At 44.6% G+C, this 23,165-nt stretch overlaps 1 protein-coding gene across 1 annotated transcript in view; it reads right to left on the bottom strand.

Moving 5' to 3' along the window:
- LOC120053047 (lipopolysaccharide-responsive and beige-like anchor protein) overlaps positions 1 to 23,165 on the bottom strand; it is a 326,774-nt gene that overhangs the window by 153,667 nt on the left and 149,942 nt on the right. The window contains exon 37 of the mRNA XM_039000298.1: positions 14,630 to 14,796. Within this exon, the coding sequence (XP_038856226.1) occupies positions 14,630 to 14,796 (167 nt within the window). The remainder of the gene's footprint in view (positions 1 to 14,629; positions 14,797 to 23,165) is intronic.

The following is a 23,165-nucleotide window of genomic DNA, read 5'->3' as shown; positions in this document are numbered from 1 at the left end:
CCTTACAGATATTGTATGGGTGGCGTACAGAGATAATGTAGTCATTTTAAATTGTAAACACTATTTAACAGTCCCTGCAACTTATGTGACATGCTAAACACATTTTTACTCGTGAACTTATTTAGGCTTGAATAATTATTGAGTCGAGACATTAACTTTTATTCGTTTGTAAAAATTTAAAAAAAATTAAAAACATGAGCGAAATTTGTCAAATATATGAATATTTTCAGGCTGTAACAACGAAATGTGGAAAAAGTCAAGGGGTGCGAATGCTTTCTGAAGGCACTGTGTGTGTGTGTGTACGCACACACACACACGTGTAACTATGTTTGTGTGTGTTAAGGAGCACTTAGCAGAGTGCTGGATCCCTCTAAATGCTGTTTAATGTAGACCACATTGACAACCGATGAGAAAGCGGGCCAATAAGACATTTATGTGAGGTAATAAAATATAATTGTTTTTTCTGTGTGGCAGTAAATATAAGTTTACCAACATTAGAAGACGATCTCAGCCTCTCTCCTTTTGTGTGTGTGTCTGTGTTGCTTTCACTAATGAATAAATGGGTGCAATCAAAAGAAATATCACTATGTGCAATAAATCAAAACACCATAGCATTAACAGACTGTGGAAAGAGGTTTTACACAACCTTTAAAACTTTAAAGCCAACTAAATTGTCTGTTTGCATCAAAACAGAACACGGTCCAATTGGACTTGGCGTGGGGAGGGTGACATAATAAACAAATAGTTTAATTGTAGCCAAGTGTTCAGTGATCGGCAGCTCAGTGAGGGCTGCCTTGAAGTCCAGGATTAATGAATCGCTTAGTTAGACAGACAGACTGACTGACTGGAGCTTTGGAAGGAGTGGAAGACGGACAGACGACTACGTTCTCTAACAGTAGCCTGTCCACTAGCCAGGACTTCCTGTGTATCGCCACAGAGGACAACACCGGGTAAACAGGGAGTAAACTACACACAGTCATCTAGCTAAGAGACTGGGTATCTAAGTATGGCCTAGTACTGAACACAAGTGCATTGCTATGTGTGCCGGGTAGGCCGAAGAAAAGAGGCCTGGAACCATGGGAAATATGCCGTTCCTGATGTCCAATTTCTTATTCAGTATGCACTACCCTTGGACTGTTCCTACACGCATTTACTGTAGGCCTGTGTCTTATTTAAAAAACATAAAATAACATTAGTCCTTCAAATATGTATTTTATGGAGGCCCACCATAGAAGAAATACAATCGTTTATAATATCCACTTATGGTTTTAAATGTTTGTTACCATAGAAACCCAAGGTTCAATGCAGCCGTTTCTATCTCAATACCAAATCATTTCTGGGTAACAATGAAGTACCTTACTGTGATTGTTTTCAATTAAAATGGTCAAAAATAAACAATAATATTTGTTGTTATTGTTATTGGCACAGGAAAATCATGTTTTTGACTACAATGGGCCTTTAATAAATGATACATTCATGAACTTGTATTATACTGAATAAGCATGCAGTTATTGACTTATGTTTATAAATGAGACAAAGAAATGACAGTTAATGACTAAAATGCCACTACTCACATATAATGAATAGTATTTAAGCACTTAAAATCAATCAATACACCATGGCATGCAATTACATTGATTTAAGTTTGACATTCATGTGCACTAACAGTTCGTGATTAGTTGATTTATTCTTATTTGATCAAATAATGTACACTCAAAAACAGAGAAAATACATCGACTTTGAATCGCTATCTATGGAAGTACAGGGGACAAAGACATTAACCTCAATTAATTAATTTATGACAAATAAATAAATGGGAATTTAAGGCGTTGTGTATGAGAGCCAATATCGCTTATCTCCCCCTCTCAAACCTCAAACACGGGCAGTTAAAACATGGTAATAGATTCTCTCTGTAAGCCACTGAAACTTTGATAGCACTCTTATTTCAATGCCCAAATTGTTCTTTTTCTGACAAGGACAAACGATAGTCATCCATCAAGATCCAATCAGACCCCGCCAAACAGGAGCAGGATGCGTCGCACAAGCTCTTCCCGAGCTCTTCCCGAGCTCTTCCCAAGCTCTTCCCAAGCTCTTCCCAAGCTCTTCCCAAGCTCTTAAATGCTATTTGCGTTGCCTTTGCAATTTCTTTATTTTTGGGACGATATTAAAAACAGTGAAACATCAAGGATTTCCAGGCTAGATCATTTGCACCCTCTGAAATGAACTCGGGTGAATAATGTGTGTGAGTGTGTGAGTGAGTGTGTATTAATATTACTGTGTGGGAAAGGGGATCACTTTTGGCTAGAGATTATGCAAATGATCCTATATGACCTTCATCATTAGAAACAGGACGTAGAGCAGCAACATGTATTTCATACATCACACACAGAGCACTTTGCTGAAGGACAAACAGTCATTTATAACTTCAGACGGGACTCATTCGGGTACAGTCAGTGAGATTGCATATACGCAGAGGAGGTGGGATTTCTCCCTTTGCTTTTTTTCCTCATTAATGCAAAGGGGCCCCATTGGCAGCCCCTCAAATTGCTCAAACGTTGCCTCTATCGCCGAGATCATTTCTTTTGATTTGCATAAACCATGAGTTGATACGAATCTGAGAGGGGATAGGTTGAGGATTTGTCATACATATGACTGTGGCGCCAGAGAACCCCTTCCTCTTTGTCAAATGGTGTCAGCGGTGGGAGCTAGTCACAGCGCCAGCTCCAAATTAAAACGAGAGGGGTCAAACGCCTTGCTATGGAAATGGCCATGATTAAAGCTCGCCTTAAGCCGTAAGTGAGGTTCTACAGTACCCGTGCATTAATGCATGTCCTTCCTACTCAAATGAGGTATACAACACAGACCATTTCAATAGCAATGTATGTTAATTCAGCCTTCCTAATGTTGCTGTAATGTTGTTTATGTGTTTGACAAAGGTAGCTTCAGGGTCACAGAGGAGGCTATCGCATCCATCTATACTCCTAAACGACTTTCATCATGATGGGATTTCACTCGTTCTTTTTTGTTTATGACAGGATCAGACCATTTCATTTGCTTATTTTGAATCTTAATTTGAATTTCCTGCTACAGTTGATCAATCCCTGATTGGATACGGGAATGGAAAGGTATTAGAAATAAAACAGGGATGAATATGCCCAACAGTTTTAAATCAAAACCTAGAATCTATATCAAAACAAAAATGTTACGCCAAAACATAACAAGGATAAGTGTTTTTACAAACGCTACATATAAGTACTAAGCCATTTGACCACATTAACACACCTGAGTAATTAACAGCGAGGACCTTCAAGCTGCAGGTCTTTCAGATCACATGACTAAGTTCACGGCACCTGACAACAATTAGCACGTTGATATCCTTCACACATCTACCACTCCTCCATGTAATTACTACTCTAATTCCTTATGAGCACAGAACAAAAACTAAACAAGAGAAGAGAGAGAGAAAGAGAGAGTAATATAATATTGCCTCTCCATAACATCACTGGGCTCGCTAAGATCAAAGCACTCCCATGGGGTGGCCATGCATGAGGCTGCAGACACAGCGCAACACACACACAAATGCTCAAAATGAAAAATGGAAATACGGTCCTAATTACCGATGGGCTCAGTATCGCGCACTCCCCAATTAGCAGCAATTAAGCTCAGTGTAAATTCTGCGACAAAGGGTCTGGAAATTACACCCTAATTATATTCTTCCTCCAGGGGAGGTGTGGAGATTTAGAGGAGAGGGCTGGGTGTAAAGAGAGGGGGGAAATATTAACCAAAATGTTTGTTTGTTTGTTTGTTTGTTTGTTTGTTTGTTTGTTCGGAAACCACCCTGTGTTTTTTTAACCTGTTGAAATATGTTTAAAAATAAGTGTAATGTGCTATTTTACAGAGAGAACATATTCTTATGCCACCGACTATAATATGTACAAATCTATCTAGGATTCACAATAAATCTTCATTACCCACAACAACATGTCCAAAGTCAAACAAACTATATTAAAACACCAATGTTACCTTCAAAAACACAACAAAAATTATATATGCGGTCACCATATTGGTATAGTCTGTGTTTTTTGATAAAGCATCATATTTTTTAGTTTTGACAACATGCACACATCTGTCACTGCTGGTAGGTAATGAAGACATCCATATCCACTGGAGCAGAATTGCATAATTCAGCCATTACCGGAGGTATCCTCATAATCAGATGACCTCTATCCTTCAGGGCTGAACTTGAACGTCCTGACAAATCTAAACTGGCACAGAATGGCTCTGAACACAACCACAACCACATAGAAGACTGAGCAAAGGCCCAAGGTCGTCTGGGATTGGGAAATGCTTGGGGGGAGTTCGGGGTCCTCGGGGTCTGTCAATCTTAAAGTTCCCATTACAACATCAAGTCAGGACAGGATCATTTATAGATCGACACAAATTTATCGGAAAGTACTGCTGGAGTGAAAGCACATTTTCGAACAAAAAAATGAACATTTCATTAAATTCTTCTTCTTCTTATCAGTGGCAATTTTAGCATGTAAATCTTGGTGAGGAAACAAAAAAAAGTGGGATGCATGACAGCAAAGCCACTACACAATACTAAACAATACATTAAATGCACATTAATGAGCAAGCTAGGACAGACATAGTCAATATAACTATTTGTTCAGCACTTTTGAAATGTACAGCGACAGAATTCAGAACATGGGCCGTTCTTACAGTGTTCTCCCTGTACACCAAGTCAGAACCGTAGGATAAATAAAGGGGGCATATAAGCAGACAAAGAAAGCTCTTACAATATTCATTGATTACATTTCTCTAAAACAGGCTATAGGCTACATGTGCTCCACCAAGTTAGAACAGTAGGTGAAATTAAGAGGTGAAAATAGACCAAATTATTAGGGTGAGGCACATGGGCTACTAACAGCTTACTACACAACATGCACTTAGTATTACTTTCTTAGCTACAGTATACATATCTCCCTGGCATATTACATCATTTATGCAGCAGCATACAATACATTTTTGGACTCACCTTGTTGTGCTGTGCTCACTTGAACAGGAAGGAGGCGGTCCTTCGTGGGAAAATTTTGTCATCAAACTTTGTCAAAGTCTCTGGATTTATGGTGCTTTCAAGACAACTGGGAACTCGGAGAAGAAGAAAAAACGTTGAATCATGATGACGTCAGTGATCTTCAGGTCGTAGCTCTAGAAAGAGGCCCGAGTTCCCGATTTACAATTCAGAGTTTTTCCAGAGTTCCCAGGTGTCTTGAAAATATTCAGAGTTAACAGTTGTTTTATGTGCGGCGCAAATCAAGCTTCATTGACAGCATGGCCAATGTTGAATGTTTATCATTTTAAACTAGGAAAATAGACCCTTAATCTTAGACTTGGGACCACACAGCCACTCCACTGAATAGCAGGCTAATGATTGCTTTGCAATGCTTGCAGCTAGCTACTGATTCCTTCCAAACCACTCATTGTTGAATTTGCGATTTCCAACTTGTTGTGTAATGTTAATGCCCAATGAGCACCGATACGTTTCATCTATAATTTATCTTCATATGACAAGGATTAAAAAGGACTTGCCAGTAGATTGTCGACTTGATTCATGATGATGACTGCTAGCTAAGATTTTGAAAGTATGATGTTGACATGATCAGTCCAATCAAAGCTACTGTAGATATGTGATTTGACGTAATTTTATCTGTGGCCAATGACCTTGAGCCTTCTTGGATGGGCCCTTCAATGTAACTATGGCAGCACCCAATAGGCTTGAATTTGAGCTCTACCCTTAGATTAAGACTTTTATTTTTTGCAAAAAATGTCGGGCTCAAAACAGGGGTCGCCACTGATTATTATAATTTCCCAGTTAATTCATTTCCCAGGGTTTTGAGGCGGACATGGCTGGGTGACAGACACAAGACACAGTGATGTCCCCTACCCTCTCTGTATTCTAATCTAGCGTCGTCCCCTCCTCTCAATGCGTTAGTGTGATGCTGGGCTGTGCATCGTGCCCTCCTCTCAATGCGTTAGTGTGATGCTGGGCCGTGACAGGCTCATCTAGCACGGCTGTCTGGTGTATTCATGAGGCCCTCCTTCTCTCTCTCCATCACACTGCAATGCCCATTATACAGCACTTATGGTACAATGGCTGCGTGCATGCCGCCTAATCATGTCAAGTGCTGCACTTCATGGGCTTGGCGAGAGAGAGCGAGAGCGAGAGCGCACGAGAGAGAGAGAGAGCGAGAGCGCACGAGAGAGAGAGAGAGAGAGAGAGAGAGAGAGAGAGAGCGAGAGAACCAGAGGGAAGGATGGTGGTGGTGGGGGGGGTTGAGGCTTAATGGTGCTGGGTGATCACCCTGTGCTTGCCAAGGTAGTGGATAGATACTTTGTCAGTGGACTGGGTTGATATGGTGGAAAACAACTACATGAATACTGCTGCTACTCACACATTTTTAAAGAGTACCACTGCTGGCCTTAATGACTCCCTGATCAAAAATAAAGGTTAAACAAATAAAAATAATGAAAGTAGGAGAAAAATGATGTAATAGTTATTTCAAACATTTTAGACTCCCTCGCCATAACCAGCTCTCCTATAGGTGGCGCTGGTCTGGAGCAAGAGAAGGAGAGAAACACGAAGATCAAGTAAATCCAGAGAAAGAATAAAAGCTGAAGGTCCCCGAGTAAAGGATGGATCCCCCTCCATCTCCCTCCCTCCATTCTCCCTCCATTCTCTAACATCACGCCAGTATTTCATGTGCCCTTTTCTGCTTTCGTTGCAGAACAAAGCCGCTGGATCCCAAAGATAAAAAGCGGATTTTTTGGTAAATGGTGAAAGTGTCGAAATAAATGACCAGCTGTGGCCTGAGTGTAATTACAGTGGCTGGGAGAGCAGCGATCTATCACGAGACCCAGGAGAGGGGGTGACACACACAGCGCCATGGGGTTAGTCAAAGGAGATAACTAACTAACTACTGGACCCTGAACAATCGATACTCCCCAGATATTGCATCCTGGGAGAAGGGAGAGGGGAAAAAAGAACGTAAAAACTTCCCCAATGGCTTTTTATTGAGATATTGATCAGGGCCCTCTAATCAGGACCTTGCTGGGCCAAGGCCATATACTTTCTTAAGGGTATATGGAACGGATAAATCTGGAGAGTTGCCACACTACATAGAGGAGGCTGAGCTCTGAGGCGGTAGACGGTGGGATGTAATAGGTGTTTCTGGAGAGGAAGGAAGAGAGGTGGTTCACTGTATAACAGGGAAGAGGAGGAGGAATAAGAGAAGGGAGATGAGGAGCAGGGAGAGGAGGAGGAATAAGAGGAGGGAGAAGAGGAGGGAGATGAGGAGGAATAAGAGGAGGAATAAGAGGTGGGAGAGGAAGAGGAATAAGAGGAGGGAGGAGGGAGATGAGGAGCAGGGAGAGGAGGAGGAATAAGAATAAGAGGGGGAATAAGAGGAGGGAGAGGAGGAGGAATAAGAAGGAGGGGGAGTGAGAGGTGGGAGAGGAGGACGGGGATGAGAGGGAGAGGGGGATGAGAGGGAGAGGGAGAGGGAGAGGGAGAGGGAGAGGAGGATGGAGAGGGAGAGGAGGTTGGAGAGGAAGAGGAGGATGGAGAGGGAGAGGAGGATGGAGAGGAAGAGGAGGATGGAGAGGAAGAGGAGGATGGAGAGGGAGAGGAGGATGGAGAGGAAGAGGAGGATGGAGAGGGAGAGGAGGATGGAGAGGGAGAGGAGGATGGAGAGGGAGAGGAGGATGGAGAGGGAGAGGAGGATGGAGAGGAAGAGGAAGAGGAGGATGGAGAGGAGGATGGAGAGGGAGAGGGGGATGGAGAGGAAGAGGAGGATGGAGAGGGAGAGGGGGATAGAGAGGGAGAGGGGGATAGAGAGGGAGAAGGGGATAGAGAGGGAGAGGAGGATGGAGAGGGGATGGAGAGGGAGAGGAGGATGGAGAGGGGATGGAGAGGGAGAGGAGGATGGAGAGGGGATGGAGAGGGAGAGGAGGATGGAGAGGAGGATGGAGAGGGAGAGGAGGATGGAGAGGGAGAGGAGGATGGAGAGGGAGAGGAGGATGGAGAGGGGATGGAGGATGGAGAGGGGATGGAGAGGGAGAGGAGGATGGAGAGGGGGTGGAGAGGGAGAGGAGGATGGAGAGGGAGAGGAGGATGGAGAGGGGATGGAGAGGGGATGGAGAGGAGGATGGAGAGGGAGAGGAGGATGGAGAGGGAGAGGAGGATGGAGAGGGGATGGAGAAGGAGAGGAGGATGGAGAGGAGATGAGAGGGAGATGAGAGGGAGGTGAGAGGGAGATGAGGTAAGATCAGTGTGCTTCAGGAGACACACCTGCAAAATAAACTGTTTTCTACACTAAACACTGAAGATTGAATTCACCCAAATCACTCCTAAATACCTGTCTCAGAACAGAATAGCCACATTATCCTGGACTAAATCCCTTAAACCTTTGATCCCTAAAGAGTGAGAGCATCAGTTTCATTCCTCGATCCTGCGATGAGGCTTGTTTAACCGTTAGCCGTCCATGGTAAGTAACATATGGACAGCATCAACCGTTAATACGTTCCACCATGACACGCTGTTACTATTTCTTACAAGCCCAGCCACTGTACTGTAAACACAGTTAGAAGCAAATGTTATCATTAGGGCATATTCTAATTCCTATCCATAACCCTTGACATCACGCCTGCACGGTAGGGCCGTGCAGAACAGATACGCATCATTTTATATAACATATGGAATGTTGGCCTGTCAAACTTTAACATGCTCCTCTCTGGAGATTTGGAGAACGGGAGAACATCCCTCCTCCTACATGTCACCACATTCAAAAAAAAATAAAAAATAAAAAAAAATCCCAGACACGTGGCCTGCGTGGCGTGATGAACGAGTTTCACTTTAAATCCGTTTAAGGCTCGACGCTCCAGATTTCTCCTCCCGATAGCGACCGTCTCATTTACTAAAGATGAGCATCATTGACGTCTCGGCTTTCTTCTAAACCCTCGTTTACAGTAAAAACTGTTTACGGCTTAAAACCGACTGCAGATGGATGTCCGGGGCAGTACCTTCGCCAGCTCAACTCTAACTTCCTCGTGGGGCTAATTGATTTTGGAGTAGGCCTCGGACAGAGCTAAGCCTAAAGAAAACAACGATCAATTCATCTAGGAGAGAACGGAAGGCAGATGTTGTAGAGTTGCGCTGTTGTCCGACAGCTGTGCTAGCTCTGCACGGCATGCTGGGTCTGGGTCAGCACGCATGTTTGTATCACGGGCCCTCCAGTGTTTATAAGCAAAGCAAAAAACATTAACACCATTGAAGTCACCGCAGCTAAAGATGCTAACGAATGCTGGAAATGCAGTGGTAGGTCTCAGAGCATGTTGTTTTATTGTGTCCGCGTAATTAAATTGTAAGCCATTACAAAAGCACTTAAGTGCTAAAAAGGTCATTGTCTTATTGGCCTACCGCCCTGATACAGTCACCATAACATTTCCTAAATCAATTTTTCCACACAGATTATAATCCTCCGTGATATTTTATTCAAACTAATTCAATAGAATGTCCAGCTTTTTGCCAGCCTTGACAACAATGATGTACTGCTATGGATTATGAAACATATACAACAGATAGGTATCAGGATTAGGGTACATTTCAAATCCTGGTCTGGTGTTTATTCTAGTCTCTGAACTCTGCTATGGGAAACTGATCAGCAGATAGGACCGAGGGCCTCAGAGTTTTACAGAACACAAACAAGCACTTGAGAACATGCTCTGAACCTTCTCCAGGCAAACATTACAGATGACTCATCGTGTGTGTGTGTGTGTGTGTGTGTGTGTGTGTGTGTGTGTGTGTGTGTGTGTGTGTGTGTGTGTGTGCGTGCATCTTCCCAGACATCCTGGGATAAACATTGATGCTCTAGGTCCCGATTGTAACAATCCTCATTGACAGGCAAGTGTCCCAACTTCCTCATTCAGTTATCCCTTAAACAATCTCAGCCCAGCTGCACAGTACGTCCCATTAACATTCAACATGAAGCAACGATGCAGCTGGACAGACCTGGTAAATGTATCATAGCGTATGTAGAGCAAGTCAATCAGCTATAGGTAGTATATGTTGCCATTGGAATTGTGACCTATTTTTCCTGTCAATGAAGGAGGCTCACTGTGTGTTGTGTTTGAGTGTGTGTGTCTCTCTCTCTGTGTGTGCGCGTGTGTGTAATCAAGGACAGATGATTGGCTGAAATTAGTCTGTGGCAAATGCCAAGATTATTATTATTCATTTTATGACTGGTAGACAACGCAAGACAGAGGTAAGTATGTGTGTGTGTGTGTGTGTGTGTGTGTGCTGGGCTGGAGAAGAGCAGGGGTTAGTGGAGTGAAGACAGGTCCTTTGTTTCTGCAGGATGCGTGCTACAGACTCACTCTGGAGCAGTGTGTTATGTTGTATGCTACGAACACTGAGACTCAGGGTGCATTCCAAATTGCACTATTCTCCCTAATAATACACTATCGGCCAGAGCTCTATAATAATATAAAATCAATTGTAAAAACACCATTTACTAAATTACACAAAATAATACAACTGGATCAATCTTTCTTAGATGGGTAACAAATCCCCTTCTCAGGTTCAACAGTAGCACAATGGCTATTGTGTGTTGTACACAAAGGAAACTGGTCGATTGTCCCCATATAGAATTAGTAGATGAGAGAACAGCATCAACCCCATCTCCCTGTCAGAATAAAGCCCAGAATTCTTCTATTTCACCCTGATGGTTCTGCTGGAGCAATGACATACTACAAGATAAAACAGTAATGCTAATATTGATAGTTTGTCCATTACAGGTCAGCTAACTGTCCTGGGAACAGTTACAAAGCTGTTAGTTTCCATCTCACAAGGCCGGATCGATGCAGAGGCATACTGTTTCAATTTTGCCAGAATTGATTTTCTCTGTAACACCCCAACCCCGGAGCATTCATCTTTCTGAAGGAAGGGACGATTTGATTTACTGAAGAAAAATTGGAGTGCGCATCACAAAGATTTTTTTTGCCGGGCGGCGAGAGAGCGTGACACACAACAAAGACGGATGTCCCTACGGCTGGGAAGGCTCTAGCCCACGGCTGTTCCATTACAACACGGTGGAGTGGCGGAGGAGAAGGATGAGCTGCTTAAAGGGAGGGAGAACAAATGAAAAGAGAAAGGGGGAGAGAGAGAAAGGAAGAGGGAGAGTTAGAGGGAGATAGAGGGGAAAGGGAGAGGAGGAGGAGAGCGGAGGTGGTGCACCTTCAAACATCCCCAAATACGTGACCTAATGTCCAATCATCACCATGTTACACATTTGGCAGAAAACACAACACTAACTACTACTCTAAATCTGAACTTGTACTCTCTCTCCCCTCAAACACTGTGCTTTCCCTCCCACACACTCTCCCCCTCCCACTCTCTCTCCTCCTCCCACACTCTCTCCTCCTCCCACACTCTCTCCCCCTCCCACACTCTCTCCTCCTCCCACACTCTCTCCTCCTCCCACACTCTCTCCCCCTCCCACACTCTCTCCCCCTCCCACACTCTCTCCCCCTCCCACACTCTCTCCCCCTCCCACACTGTACTTTCCCTCCAACACGGCAGCTACAGTACCTTCTCCTCTCCTCATTTCTCCCTTCTTTTTTCTCCACTGCCTTCTCTCCTCTCGCTTCTCTCTCCTCCTGTAACTTCTCTTCCTATCCCTGCTCTCCCTCCTCCCCAGCATCCAGAGTGAATTTCCATGGTACATTAGTCAGCTTATTAGGATGTAATGAAGGAGGGCGTTGAGGAAAGGGGAGTGTGTCCTCCGAGACACCGCTCTACCGTTCTCCATCATCTACCCCTCATCTCTCTCTCCGTCCTCATCTCTCTCTCTCCGTCCTCATCTCTCTCTCTCCGTCCTCATCTCTCTCTGTCCGGCCACTTTGCCGGGTGTCATATACATGAAAGATGACTTGTCTCCTGACCCAAATAAACACCAGCGCTGCCTAGATGCTCTGTCGGGCCGCTCACTCGCTCCAGAAAAAAAAGCCAGGGAAAAAATGAGTGCTGCCAGTCGCTTCATCTGTGGCCACCTCAGAGCTGGTTATTCATGTTGTGTCTGTGGTCTTGGATCAGACTGCTGGCGTGTTGTACACCAGAGTCTCCAGAGGATGTGACGGTAATGTAAGGATGAACAGGTAGCGTCTGTCTGTCCGTCCCTCAGTGCACGTAATGACGTGTGTGTGTGTGTGTGCGTGCGTGCGTGCGTGCGTGTATGTGTACACCAATGACGGCCAAGGGCAGATCTCAGAACAGAAAATAAGAGTTACTTCCCTTTGTTGGAGGGAGACCTCCCTAGACATTCCGGTACAATGGAGAGAGAGGTGGATGAATAAAGGAGTGAGAGAGAAAGAGAGAAGGAAATAGAAGCGGGAGAAAGAGAAAAGGAAAGAGAGAGTAGGAAATAGAAGAGGGAGAGATAGAAAAGGAAAGAGAAAGTAGGAAATAGAAGAGGGAGAGAGGAGAGAAAACCACCCGAACACCTCACGTCTCCAGGGGCCAGGGCTGGTGTAAGCTGGATATTAACACACAAATTGCATTCAGGCGGGTCACGGCGTGTCAGATGATATTAGATGCCTGCCGTGAGGAAAACAACAATTCCCATCAGCCTGTTTCTGTGAGAAAAATAATATTTTCATTTTCGGCCTCTTTATTGAATAGAAACTTTGGGGAATACGTCTTTATAGGAGCTTGTGAATTTTCCACCTCTCGACAAAGGTCGTAATCATGGCGGCGTGTACCCTTTGTTGCTCCCAGATTTCATTTTCACCACCGCTGATAGAAAAGGAGTGTGAGGGTCTTCTCTCCCTCCCTCACTTGTTTTCTGTAATGTTGCAGCACCCACATGTTTCAGTCTGTGTGCGTGCGTGCCTGTCCGTCTCTCTGTGTTGTGTCCTTGTGCGTGTGACTGTGTGTGAACAGTCTGTATCGTGGCGCTAGCCCCCCCCTTACACCTCCCCCCACACCCACCACCACATACTGCTGCCTGCATGGGGTCCCCGTCGCAGAGCTGCACCACCTGACCTTCTCGGTAATTGACCAAAAATATTGATGCAACGGCACAGGTCTGATTGTGATTTATTAAAAGCTTGGGCCCGGCTCCCAGGCCCGGTGCCAGCGGCTCCCAGCCTGGCCCATCGGCAGCCATTAGGAAAACCATCAATACTGTAGCAGCACAATAACACAATGAAAGAAAGGCATGGTAATGGGGAAGGGAGAGTCTCTCTGGGCTGCGGAGGTGCATAGCAAATAGCTTGGCCTTGTTGTGTGAATATACAGAGAGAGAGAGATTACCCTTTTGGAACTTTTGCAGGTATAATGTTTAATATAAAAAAATTGTTTTGTTTATTTCACTTTTGTTTATTATTTATTATTATTCACTCGCATTGGCAATGTAAACGTATGTTTCCCATGCCAATAAATCCCTTTGAATTTAATTGAGAGAGAGAGAAGGAGCGAGAGAAAGAGAGAGAGAAGAGTGTGTAATATAATATTGCCTCTCCATAACATCACTGGGCTCACTAAGATCAAAGCATAGAGGAGAGGCTAGAGAAGGAGAGAGAAAGATAGGGAGAGAAAGAAGAGAGAAAGATAGGGAGAGAAAGAAAGATACTCATGGGAGGCAAAAATCTAAGAGACCAGAGAATAAAACCAACAACAAAAAATGTGGGGAAAGAGAGAGAGAGACCCCCTGAGCCCCTGGTGTAAGAGCAACCGCAAACTAGCAACCGCAAACTGAGCTCACACACAGACGAGTCTCAGGAGAGTCAACTCAGACTAACAAGAGGGAACCAACCGACCAACAGCAGGCTGACTCTCCAACCATTATATACTGTACCCAACCTGCCAGCACACAAACAGCACAGGCCTTCATTAGGCAATACCCCCATTGACTTCTAACTGGCCTGTTTTGTTGAAACCAACATTGAGCTTTCTAAGCTTTTCTATAGTTTTAATGGCTGGAGGGTTTGTTTAAATCTCTTTCATCTCTGTCCAAAGTCAATGTATCATGCATCCCATACCTCGGCGTTTGCACCGGTACGGACCCAACTCAATCACTAACTCCCAGGAGGGAGGCTGGGAGATGATGAGAATGCAGTCATTACAGTGGTGTCTTAATGGATGTGTTGTACTCGAAGGAAAGCTACGGCTCATTTAAATGTCAGGTGTATCCTATTTTTTTACCATTACCAATGCTCAATGTTCTTATTATGTGCATTTTTGGCAGGAAGTTTGGACACTGGGAGAGAAAAAAAAATCGGACCATTACCCCAATACATAGCTTCATTTGAATTGGTATGTTAGTATGGAGATCGGAACAGAGCCGCAGCACTTTAGACTGATCATGTGATGGTGCTGAGTGGAACCTGATGAAGGCGTAACTAGACCGAAGACCAAAAACTGATCATTTGATTAGTTGAATGAGGTGTGTTAGTGCTGGGTGGGAACGAAAGCCTGCACCCCCAATAGAGCTCCAGGACCAGAGTTGGAGAACCCCTGCTCTAGATTGTAGATGTAGAACTATGTAGACTGTAGAACTACGTAGACTTTTACCTGAAGGCAGAGCTTCCCCAGGCACCGTGTTTGTCCGTCAGGATGTTGACTATCTTCTGGATGAGCTGGGTGGCTGTCACGTGGTCACGGTACTTGGCTGCTCGGATCAGGTGGTCGCACATCTTCTCCTCATCACGCTTCTCAGCCGAGTACTGGGCACAGTGGGACTGGGGGTCAAAGACAAAACGTGACAACAGGTTAACTTTTCTGTCAAAAACACAATAATGTAAGCATCATTACAAATTAATTGTATGTGCAGTGCTCAATAAAAAGCCTTTATAGTACATTTAAAGAGAAACCCAGGAGGTATGTAATTCTGAACAGAAAACTGGCGTACACATAGTATGCAACTTCATATTGTATGTATGGAACTAGCATGTATTCTGGTGAAAATGGTATAGGCTACTACACACCATGTAAAAGGACATAATATAAGGCTATAGCAGCTGTGTGTGTGTAGAAATGCTGCCTTGAGTAAAACCAAATGAAAATCTGGGGTCATTTTCTGGCCCTTATGTCACGTTGATTAATAACGGCGGACATTATAGTTACTAACGCCTCCAGGGCTCCGGATCACAAAACAGAGGTTCATTTTTCTCTGTCTGAATGTGTTATCAGAAATGGCCTTTGAACTCAGAGTAGATGGTATATACAATAACACCTATACTGAGGTAAAAAACAGCCAGACTTGAAATGTTCCATTTCAGTGCTAAGATAAACTGAGCAAAATATAAAGCCGAGTTAAACTGTAAAATGAAGTAATATACAACCGACTGAAAACATTTGAGTACACTGCATATTTCTAACACGCCCGTTAGCCATGTAGAGTAGAAATACAAGCAACAAAGAAATGAGGAATACACGCTACTATCATGTACAGTACCTCAGGCAAAAATCATGGCCATATTACAGTGATTTCTGTGCATCCATTGGATACTGAAAGGTTACAGCATCAATACCAGCAACTCTTAATGCAATTCCCAATGCTACATGATTTAATGCAATTCCCAATGCTACATGATTTAATGCAATTCCCAATGCTACATGATTTAATGCAATTCCCAATGCTACATGATTTAATGCAATTCCCAATGCTACATGATTTAATGCAATTCCCAATGCTACATGATTTAATGCAATTCCCAATGCTACATGATTTAATGCAATTCCCAATGCTACATGATTTAATGCAATTCCCAATGCTACATGATTTAATGCAATTCCCAATGCTACATGATTTAATGCAATTCCCAATGCTCAAATGAAATGAACCTAAAAGCCAGCCCATTGGTGGAGAACACACACATACATCCCCAGTCTTAGATCCACAGCTCTACAAATGCAACCTGCCTCACCAGTAACCTTAGCAACCAGTAAACACAGGAAAGTGCTTGATAATGATTGGTCCTCCTCTCCAATTGGAACGGTGACTTTTCATACCTGACAAGAAATCTATAGGTCTGGATCACATTCTGGAAGGCTATTCTGGAGGGGCTATTGGGCCCTAATTATCAATCTACGTCTCTTTGTGGGGCATTAGAGTGGTCCTTGACCTTAAAGCATGATGGCCCAACGTGTGCGTGCGTGCCTGCGTGCGTGCGTGCGTTCGTTCGTTCGTTGAAAGGAAGAAGAGTAGTTAAGGGAGGATAGGGAGAGGGAATGGTGCTGAATGTTTGAAACGTATGTTAGCCCCCTGGAACAGACGACAGCGCGTCTATACTTTACGACGGGACAGAACAAGAAACGTCAAGACAGGCTGGAAGGAACGTGTGACTTCTGTGTCACTAATCAGCAGTGCTGCAGTTCAAACACATCATCGTAAACACGCTGGTCATTCACCGCGGAAAACACCTAGTCCCCCATAGTGACGTGTGCTTTTCTAACGGGCCTGGCAGGGCCCGGCGGCGAGGGGAAGTAGTTTCACTGAGCGACTCCCCTCTGAAACAACAAGCAAACACCTGAACACATAACAGGCCCATTAATACTAGGCCTCCATTTCGGTGTAAAACGATGTGGAAAAGACATGTCAGAGTCTAGATTCTGGGGGTCTTTCCACTGCTCTGAAATCGTCATACATAGAGGATATTAGACTACTAGGGTCTCGTTGGTTCTTACATACTCAGCCTGCTAGCTCTAGATGACTACATAATAACCTACCTCCATCCTCTACTCTTCCAATAGGCTGACAGAACAAAGGGCACTGAGTGAGCCAGGGAACACTTTTTAACATCGCCCCTCCACTAATTTCAAAGGAAGCGGGGGGGAATAGTAAAATAGCATGAACGGCCTAGTGCCATTAGCAACCAGAGGGGGACCCCTTTACCTCGGTGGAGACGAAGGGTCTATCCTGATGCTGACAGTGAGATGAAAAAAGAGAAACGGAACATCAGGATCAATGTCTAGTCTACCTGGTAGCCAGATTCAAACATCAGGATCAATGTCTAGCCTACCTGGTAGCCAGATTCAAACATCAGGATCAATGTCTAGCCTACCTGGTAGCCAGATTCAAACATCAGGATCAATGTCTAGCCTACCTGGTAGCCAGATTCAAACATCAGGATCAATGTCTAGCCTACCTGGTAGCCAGATTCAAACATCAGGATCAATGTCTAGTCTACCTGGTAGCCAGATTCAAACATCAGGATCAATGTCTAGTCTACCTGGTAGCCAGATTCAGACATCAGGATCAATGTCTAGTCTACCTGGTAGCCAGATTCAGACATCAGGATTAATGTCTAGTCTACCTGGTAGCCAGATTCAGACATCAGGATCAATGTCTAGTCTACCTGGTAGCCAGATTCAGACATCAGGATCAATGTCTAGTCTACCTGGTAGCCAGATTCAGACATCAGGATCAATGTCTAGTCTACCTGGTAGCCAGATTCAGACATCAGGATTCATGTCTAGTCTACCTGGTATCCAGATTCAGACATCAGGATTAATGTCTAGTCTACCTGGTAGCCAGATTCAGACATCAGGATCAATGTCTAGTCTACCTGGTAGCCAGATTCAAACAACAGGATCAATGTCTAGTCTACCTGGTATCCAGATTCAGACATCAGGATCAATGTCTAGTCTACTTGGTATCCAGATTCAAACATCAGGATCAATGTCTAGTCTACCTGGTATCCAGATTCAAACATCAGGATCAATGTCTAGTCTACCTGGTATCCAGATTCAAACATCAGGATCAATGTCTAGTCTACCTGGTATCCAGATTCAGACATCAGGATCAATGTCTAGTCTACCTGGTAGCCAGATTCAGACATCAGGATCAATGTCTAGTCTACCTGGTAGCCAGATTCAGACATCAGGATCAATGTCTAGTCTACCTGGTATCCAGATTCAGACATCGGGATCAATGTCTAGTCTACCTGGTATCCAGATTCAGACATCAGGATCAATGTCTAGTCTACCTGGTATCCAGATTCAGACATCAGGATCAATGTCTAGTCTACCTGGTAGCCAGATTCAAACGAGGAAGTCAGATGATGATGAAGTCAGAGGTAAAAGGCACAAGACAGGCTTTTGGAGAGCGAGCGAGCAGGTGAGGAAGCTGTGTGTGTGTGTGTGTGTGTGTGTGTGTGTGTGTGTGTATGTGTGTGGACGGCGTGACGTGAGACCTTATGACTTGAGACAGTGTAATCATGGGCAGCACCTTCCATTACATGAGCTGGCTGACAGGGTCGGAGGGTGACGGGCGCTGGCTCCTAGTCTGGTGGAAAAAGGTGCCCGGAGAAGACAGACTGATAATGGGTTGGCATTAATCGAGTAAATTACATGGAGATGTGTCTCGGACAATTCACGCCAAGCTCAAGTCAATGACCAGAGAAACGTCTGTGTGATTTAGAAAGGAAACAGGCCTAACCACTGGCTAAATTACACTAGGATAATGATATGAGAAGACAACATGAATAGTCTCTCACACACACACACACACACGAGGGTTAGGCATTCCAGCACATCTCATAGATACAAATCCACCGACTCAACTGCATGAGTGCAATTCAAAAGGCCAGAACATATGGCATAGGTTTCTGCGTGTAGAATAATACGCTGCCAACCCCCCTCTAAATGCTGTAGTTGTTGTCACGCTCTCCCATCAGGGCCTGAGGGGTTCACCAGTATAATGAGGGTGTGAGATGGGATACAGGCCTCATTACCAGATATAAAGCCTGTGTTTATCACTTACAGTGAGTGACAGAGCCAAGGACCTTGAAATGTTTCTGTGCCACACTGTCTCAGCCTTCAAGGCGCTCGTTTCATGACATCACAAAGCGCTCAAGGTTCTGCTGGAGAAACGGGCGACCACACACACACACGCACAAACACACACACCAGTGGGGATCTTATTAAAGCAATGCTTGATGTGTACTCTGTCTTGACATTGTGTGGTGCAGTAGAGAAGCCAGCTAGAGACACACAGAGGGGTCGGCTATCGCCTCGTTGTCTCGCGCTCCTCTTCCAATTTCTCACGTCCGCCGACAAGCCGTCCCAGAGGGTTTCATTTAAAGTGGGGAAACTGTCCGACCGGGGTGCGTGTCCTTGTCGTGTTCTGAGAGGGAATGCAAATATTCCTAGGAATAAGGAATTCCTTACAGAACGATGGGAGGAGGGGTTACCAAACAAAAAGAGAGATGTGGAAACAATTGGTTTCTGAAGAAGATTCCCCCTCGCACTTGATCTCTTGCCCTCAAGTTTAAAACGGCCACATAAAACACCATCAGGTTAACTCAGACAAAGAGTTCGGGGGGCGGGGAGGCAGGGGGGGGGGGGCGTAGAAAGACGAAGGAGAAAAATGAAGGCTTAAAAGTACAACGGCGAACAAAAGTCATCGAATGTCGACGTCTGACAGCCACTTCAATTCTGAAATGATGCCCCCTGTCACGCCGCGCTCGCAGAGTATTGATTTTTCCTGCTGAGGAAAAAAATAATCTCATCCAGCCAAACAGATCCCAGAGGCATGCATCGTCCCGATAGTGGCCATCAAGGTTAACGCAGGCGCAACACTTATCAAAGTATCTCTCTCGCTCTCTCCTGTCCCTTGTCTGTGGCTGCTGTGGGTTTTTAATGGACTGGTCACAATGCCTAGTTGGCAGGACTCTTCATCTCTCCTCCCAGCGGCATCCTCTCCTCTCTTTCTCTCGCTCGCTCTCTCTCTCCCCCTCCTTCCCTCCCTGCTAAAACCAGCAGCTGTGTCAAGCCCCGCTCCAATCAGTAGCTGCCATTAGTCTAAGCTGGGCTGAAGGGTCCATCCACTGACTCCAGAAGCAGTCCAAGGTCACGCCAGCACGTGACGAATCACACCTGTTAACTGTCCTCTCCGGGGTGAAAAATAGTCAAATGAAGGCAGAGGCGCTGCAGATGAAAAATAATCCACTTCTTCTGGAACACTGGCTGGCGCTCGGCTAGTTGTCTGGATGCAGAGTGATGATTCCAAACAGAAGAGATAACAATAGGAGCGCACCAAGGACATACCCTTTCTTCTTTTACTGCTGTACATTTAACACATTTAACTCCACATCAAGTTTGTGTCTGCCTTAACAATACATTCAATTGCACTTGAGAATCTGCTTATTCCACATATTTATTTGTATGAATACACAGCCTTATTCAATACTACACAACATAATTATCCTTTCCAAGAACTCCTCTCCAACTCCTCAGTAAAATGAAATCAATAAAATGATGTCCCTTTATGGTATAACAAAGATAGTAGGCAAGGCAAGAGTCCTACTCCAGAGACTAAAGTGTCAGTTAGTATGTAGTATAGGGGACTAGGGAGTCGGGAGGAGGTGCTCATATATGTGCTATTCACAGCTCTGGGCAAAGATAATGATGTGTGGAGCGGTGCAAGAGGCATCACCTAGGGACTTAATTACACACAGAGAAGAGCCAGACACTGGGATACTAGTCTCTCTCCCTCTCCCCTCCCCCTCTCTCCCGGGTAAGTTCTCTCTCTCTCTCTCTGAGGGTAGAGGTAGACAGAGATATAGAATAGTGCTGGGTAAGTACTCTCTCTCTGAGGGTATAGGTAGACAGAAATATAGAATACTGCTGGGTAAGTACTCTCTCTCTGAGGGTAGAGGTAGACAGAAATATAGAATACTGCTGGGTAAGTACTCTCTCTCTGAGGGTAGAGGTAGACAGAGATATAGAATACTGCTGAGTAAGTACTCTCTGAGGGTAGAGGTAGACAGAGATATAGAATACTGCTGGGTAAGTACTCTCTGAGGGTAGAGGTAGACAGAGATATAGAATACTGCTGGGTAAGTTGAATCTACTTGCTTTATCCTGTCATAATATATGAATCAAACTACTGAATCCCAAATGAATCCCACTAATAAATGACTCCAGCAACAGCTAACAAGCCTCCCCATCCTTACCCAGAGGGTCTCACCAGCACCATAGTGAGATGGCTGTACTCCCAGCTCTATAGATGTCTTCTAGAAATCACCGCTGTGACTGCCTTATGACAGGTGACGACTGTCGGTCAGAGCGGTGAGTGTTGTGTGTTGATACGTTGTAAACAATGTGTCAGATGGTGGCACCTGACGCCTGTCGGGCTACAGCCAGAGTGGTGACCTGCAGGGGGCTCTTCTAGACGGTATGGGAGATTGGGGTCACAACCTATCCTCTGACATTGAAACAGTTTGTTGTGGAATTCTCTCACACTGAAACAGATGGTTTATAGACCTATGAAGATAACCACATTTGGTCCAAGCACTCTATAAACGGCACTGTTTGTTCTTGACCAGAACGGAGCTGTATTCCTTTACAGCAGGTTACATTATAGCACCGAATCATAGACTGTTGGCTTTGTTTATTGTGTTATAAATAGCCAAAATGTTTAACTGTCATGTGTTCATTTTCTTTCACTTCAAAATGTAAATTGTGTCGCCCTCCGTTCCATGGCGTTTCAAACGTTAAGTGTGCAGTCAATTCTTTGTGTGTGTCCTGTCCATGGCTGTGATCTGTGAGGAAGAGTAAGCTCAGTGCACTGTGTGGGGGCGTTGTGCTAACGACGCTGTCATGATGGAACATAATGAGCATCAGCTCAATGTTAATGTCATTAACTCTGAGGCGAGAGGAGAAGAGAGGGATCGCCTTACAAGCCAGACAGAGGGGGACAATGACGCTAAGTCGCTAATTACGGAGATATCGCTAGCTGGATCGCCCGGCTTTTATAGCATCTAGAGAGAGAGTCAATTCAATTAGTCGTATATTACAGCGGCTGGGGGATGAATCAACGACTGGGTATAAAAAAAAGAAAGTTGGAGAGAGAGAAAGAAGGAGAGGCGGATAAAAGGAAAGACCTGGGTCTTCCTTACTCTTAAAGAATCAACCGTGGGGTATAAAAAAGACAGAGTGCAACAGAAAGAGGGAGATAAAATAAATGATCTGGGTCTTCCGTATCTCTGACCTCCTCTGCTCTCGTGGCCCCGCAACCCACCACATTTCATCCTTAATGAAAGGATGCTGTAAAAAAAAAAACTCTCATCGTAGTAGGAGGACCGTGGCCATGCGATCTGCAGATCTCTTCCACGTTAAGGATCCCATTAGATAGAGAACACTAAAAGGTAATTGGATTTCCCCCTCCAGTTATCTTCATCTCTGTCACCCTCAACCCGCTATAATAACTTACTCTCCAGGCCAAAGATAACTCAATTCAGAGAGAGAGAGAGAGAGAGAGAGAGAGAAAGAGGGATGGAGGGGGAGAGAGAGAGAGAAAGAAAGAGAGGGATGGAGGGAGAGAGAGAGAGCATATGTTACGAGTCTCCAAAGCAAAGGGTGTCTAAATCACGTGGCTCCTCTATCACATCCTTCCCGTGGATATGAACTCTGACAGGGAGCAAACATAAATTTGTTTTTATCTATTGAATAATTCACTTTCCTGGTGGCTGCCGTTTCCTTCACGGTCTGTGTCTGTAGTGGTAGAGAGCCACAGCCAAAGGTCCTAGTCCCAGACCCCTGTCAGGGTGGAGAAGGACTACTCTGTTCCCCCAAGTGATAGTCAACAGGAAACACACAAAAGGTGCAATTCATTTCAGCAGTAAGATTCTTTCTAACTAAAACAGTGAAGGGTGTGGCAGTCAGGGCACAACCAAATCACCTACTTCATGCACTCGGCCACACCCGAACATGTTTCTATTTCTGTCCTCCAACAGTAAACCTGAGAAGCAGGTGAACAAACACTGATTTAAAAAAAATTGAAGACAGAGGAAAACTGTTTTCCCCTGGGGCATGTTTCATTGGGGCTGTTATTTTTATGGTGGCGGTGCAAAATGAAACCATGAAACTGATGGCTCGAGGAGGGCTCAAGCCAGAGCCGGAATGGAGGAAAATCAATACGGCAATATCAGTGGTTGCACTTATCAGGGCCTCACTTCTTTCAGAGGTCACAGAGGAGCGGCTACATTTAAGTGGGGAATTCAATTGTGAAACATAGATTTGGCCCTGGCTATGGTGGGTATCTGATTAAAGTTGATTGGCTATACTGTAGGGGGTGGGGTGAGGGGAGAGAACAGAGAGAAAA

The sequence above is a fragment of the Salvelinus namaycush genome, chromosome 8 (assembly GCF_016432855.1).
Source record: "Salvelinus namaycush isolate Seneca chromosome 8, SaNama_1.0, whole genome shotgun sequence".
In the NCBI taxonomy this organism is placed as follows: Eukaryota; Metazoa; Chordata; class Actinopteri; order Salmoniformes; family Salmonidae; genus Salvelinus; species Salvelinus namaycush.
Note: the sequence above shows the minus strand (reverse complement) of the source record. Positions and strands in the feature narration are given on the sequence as shown.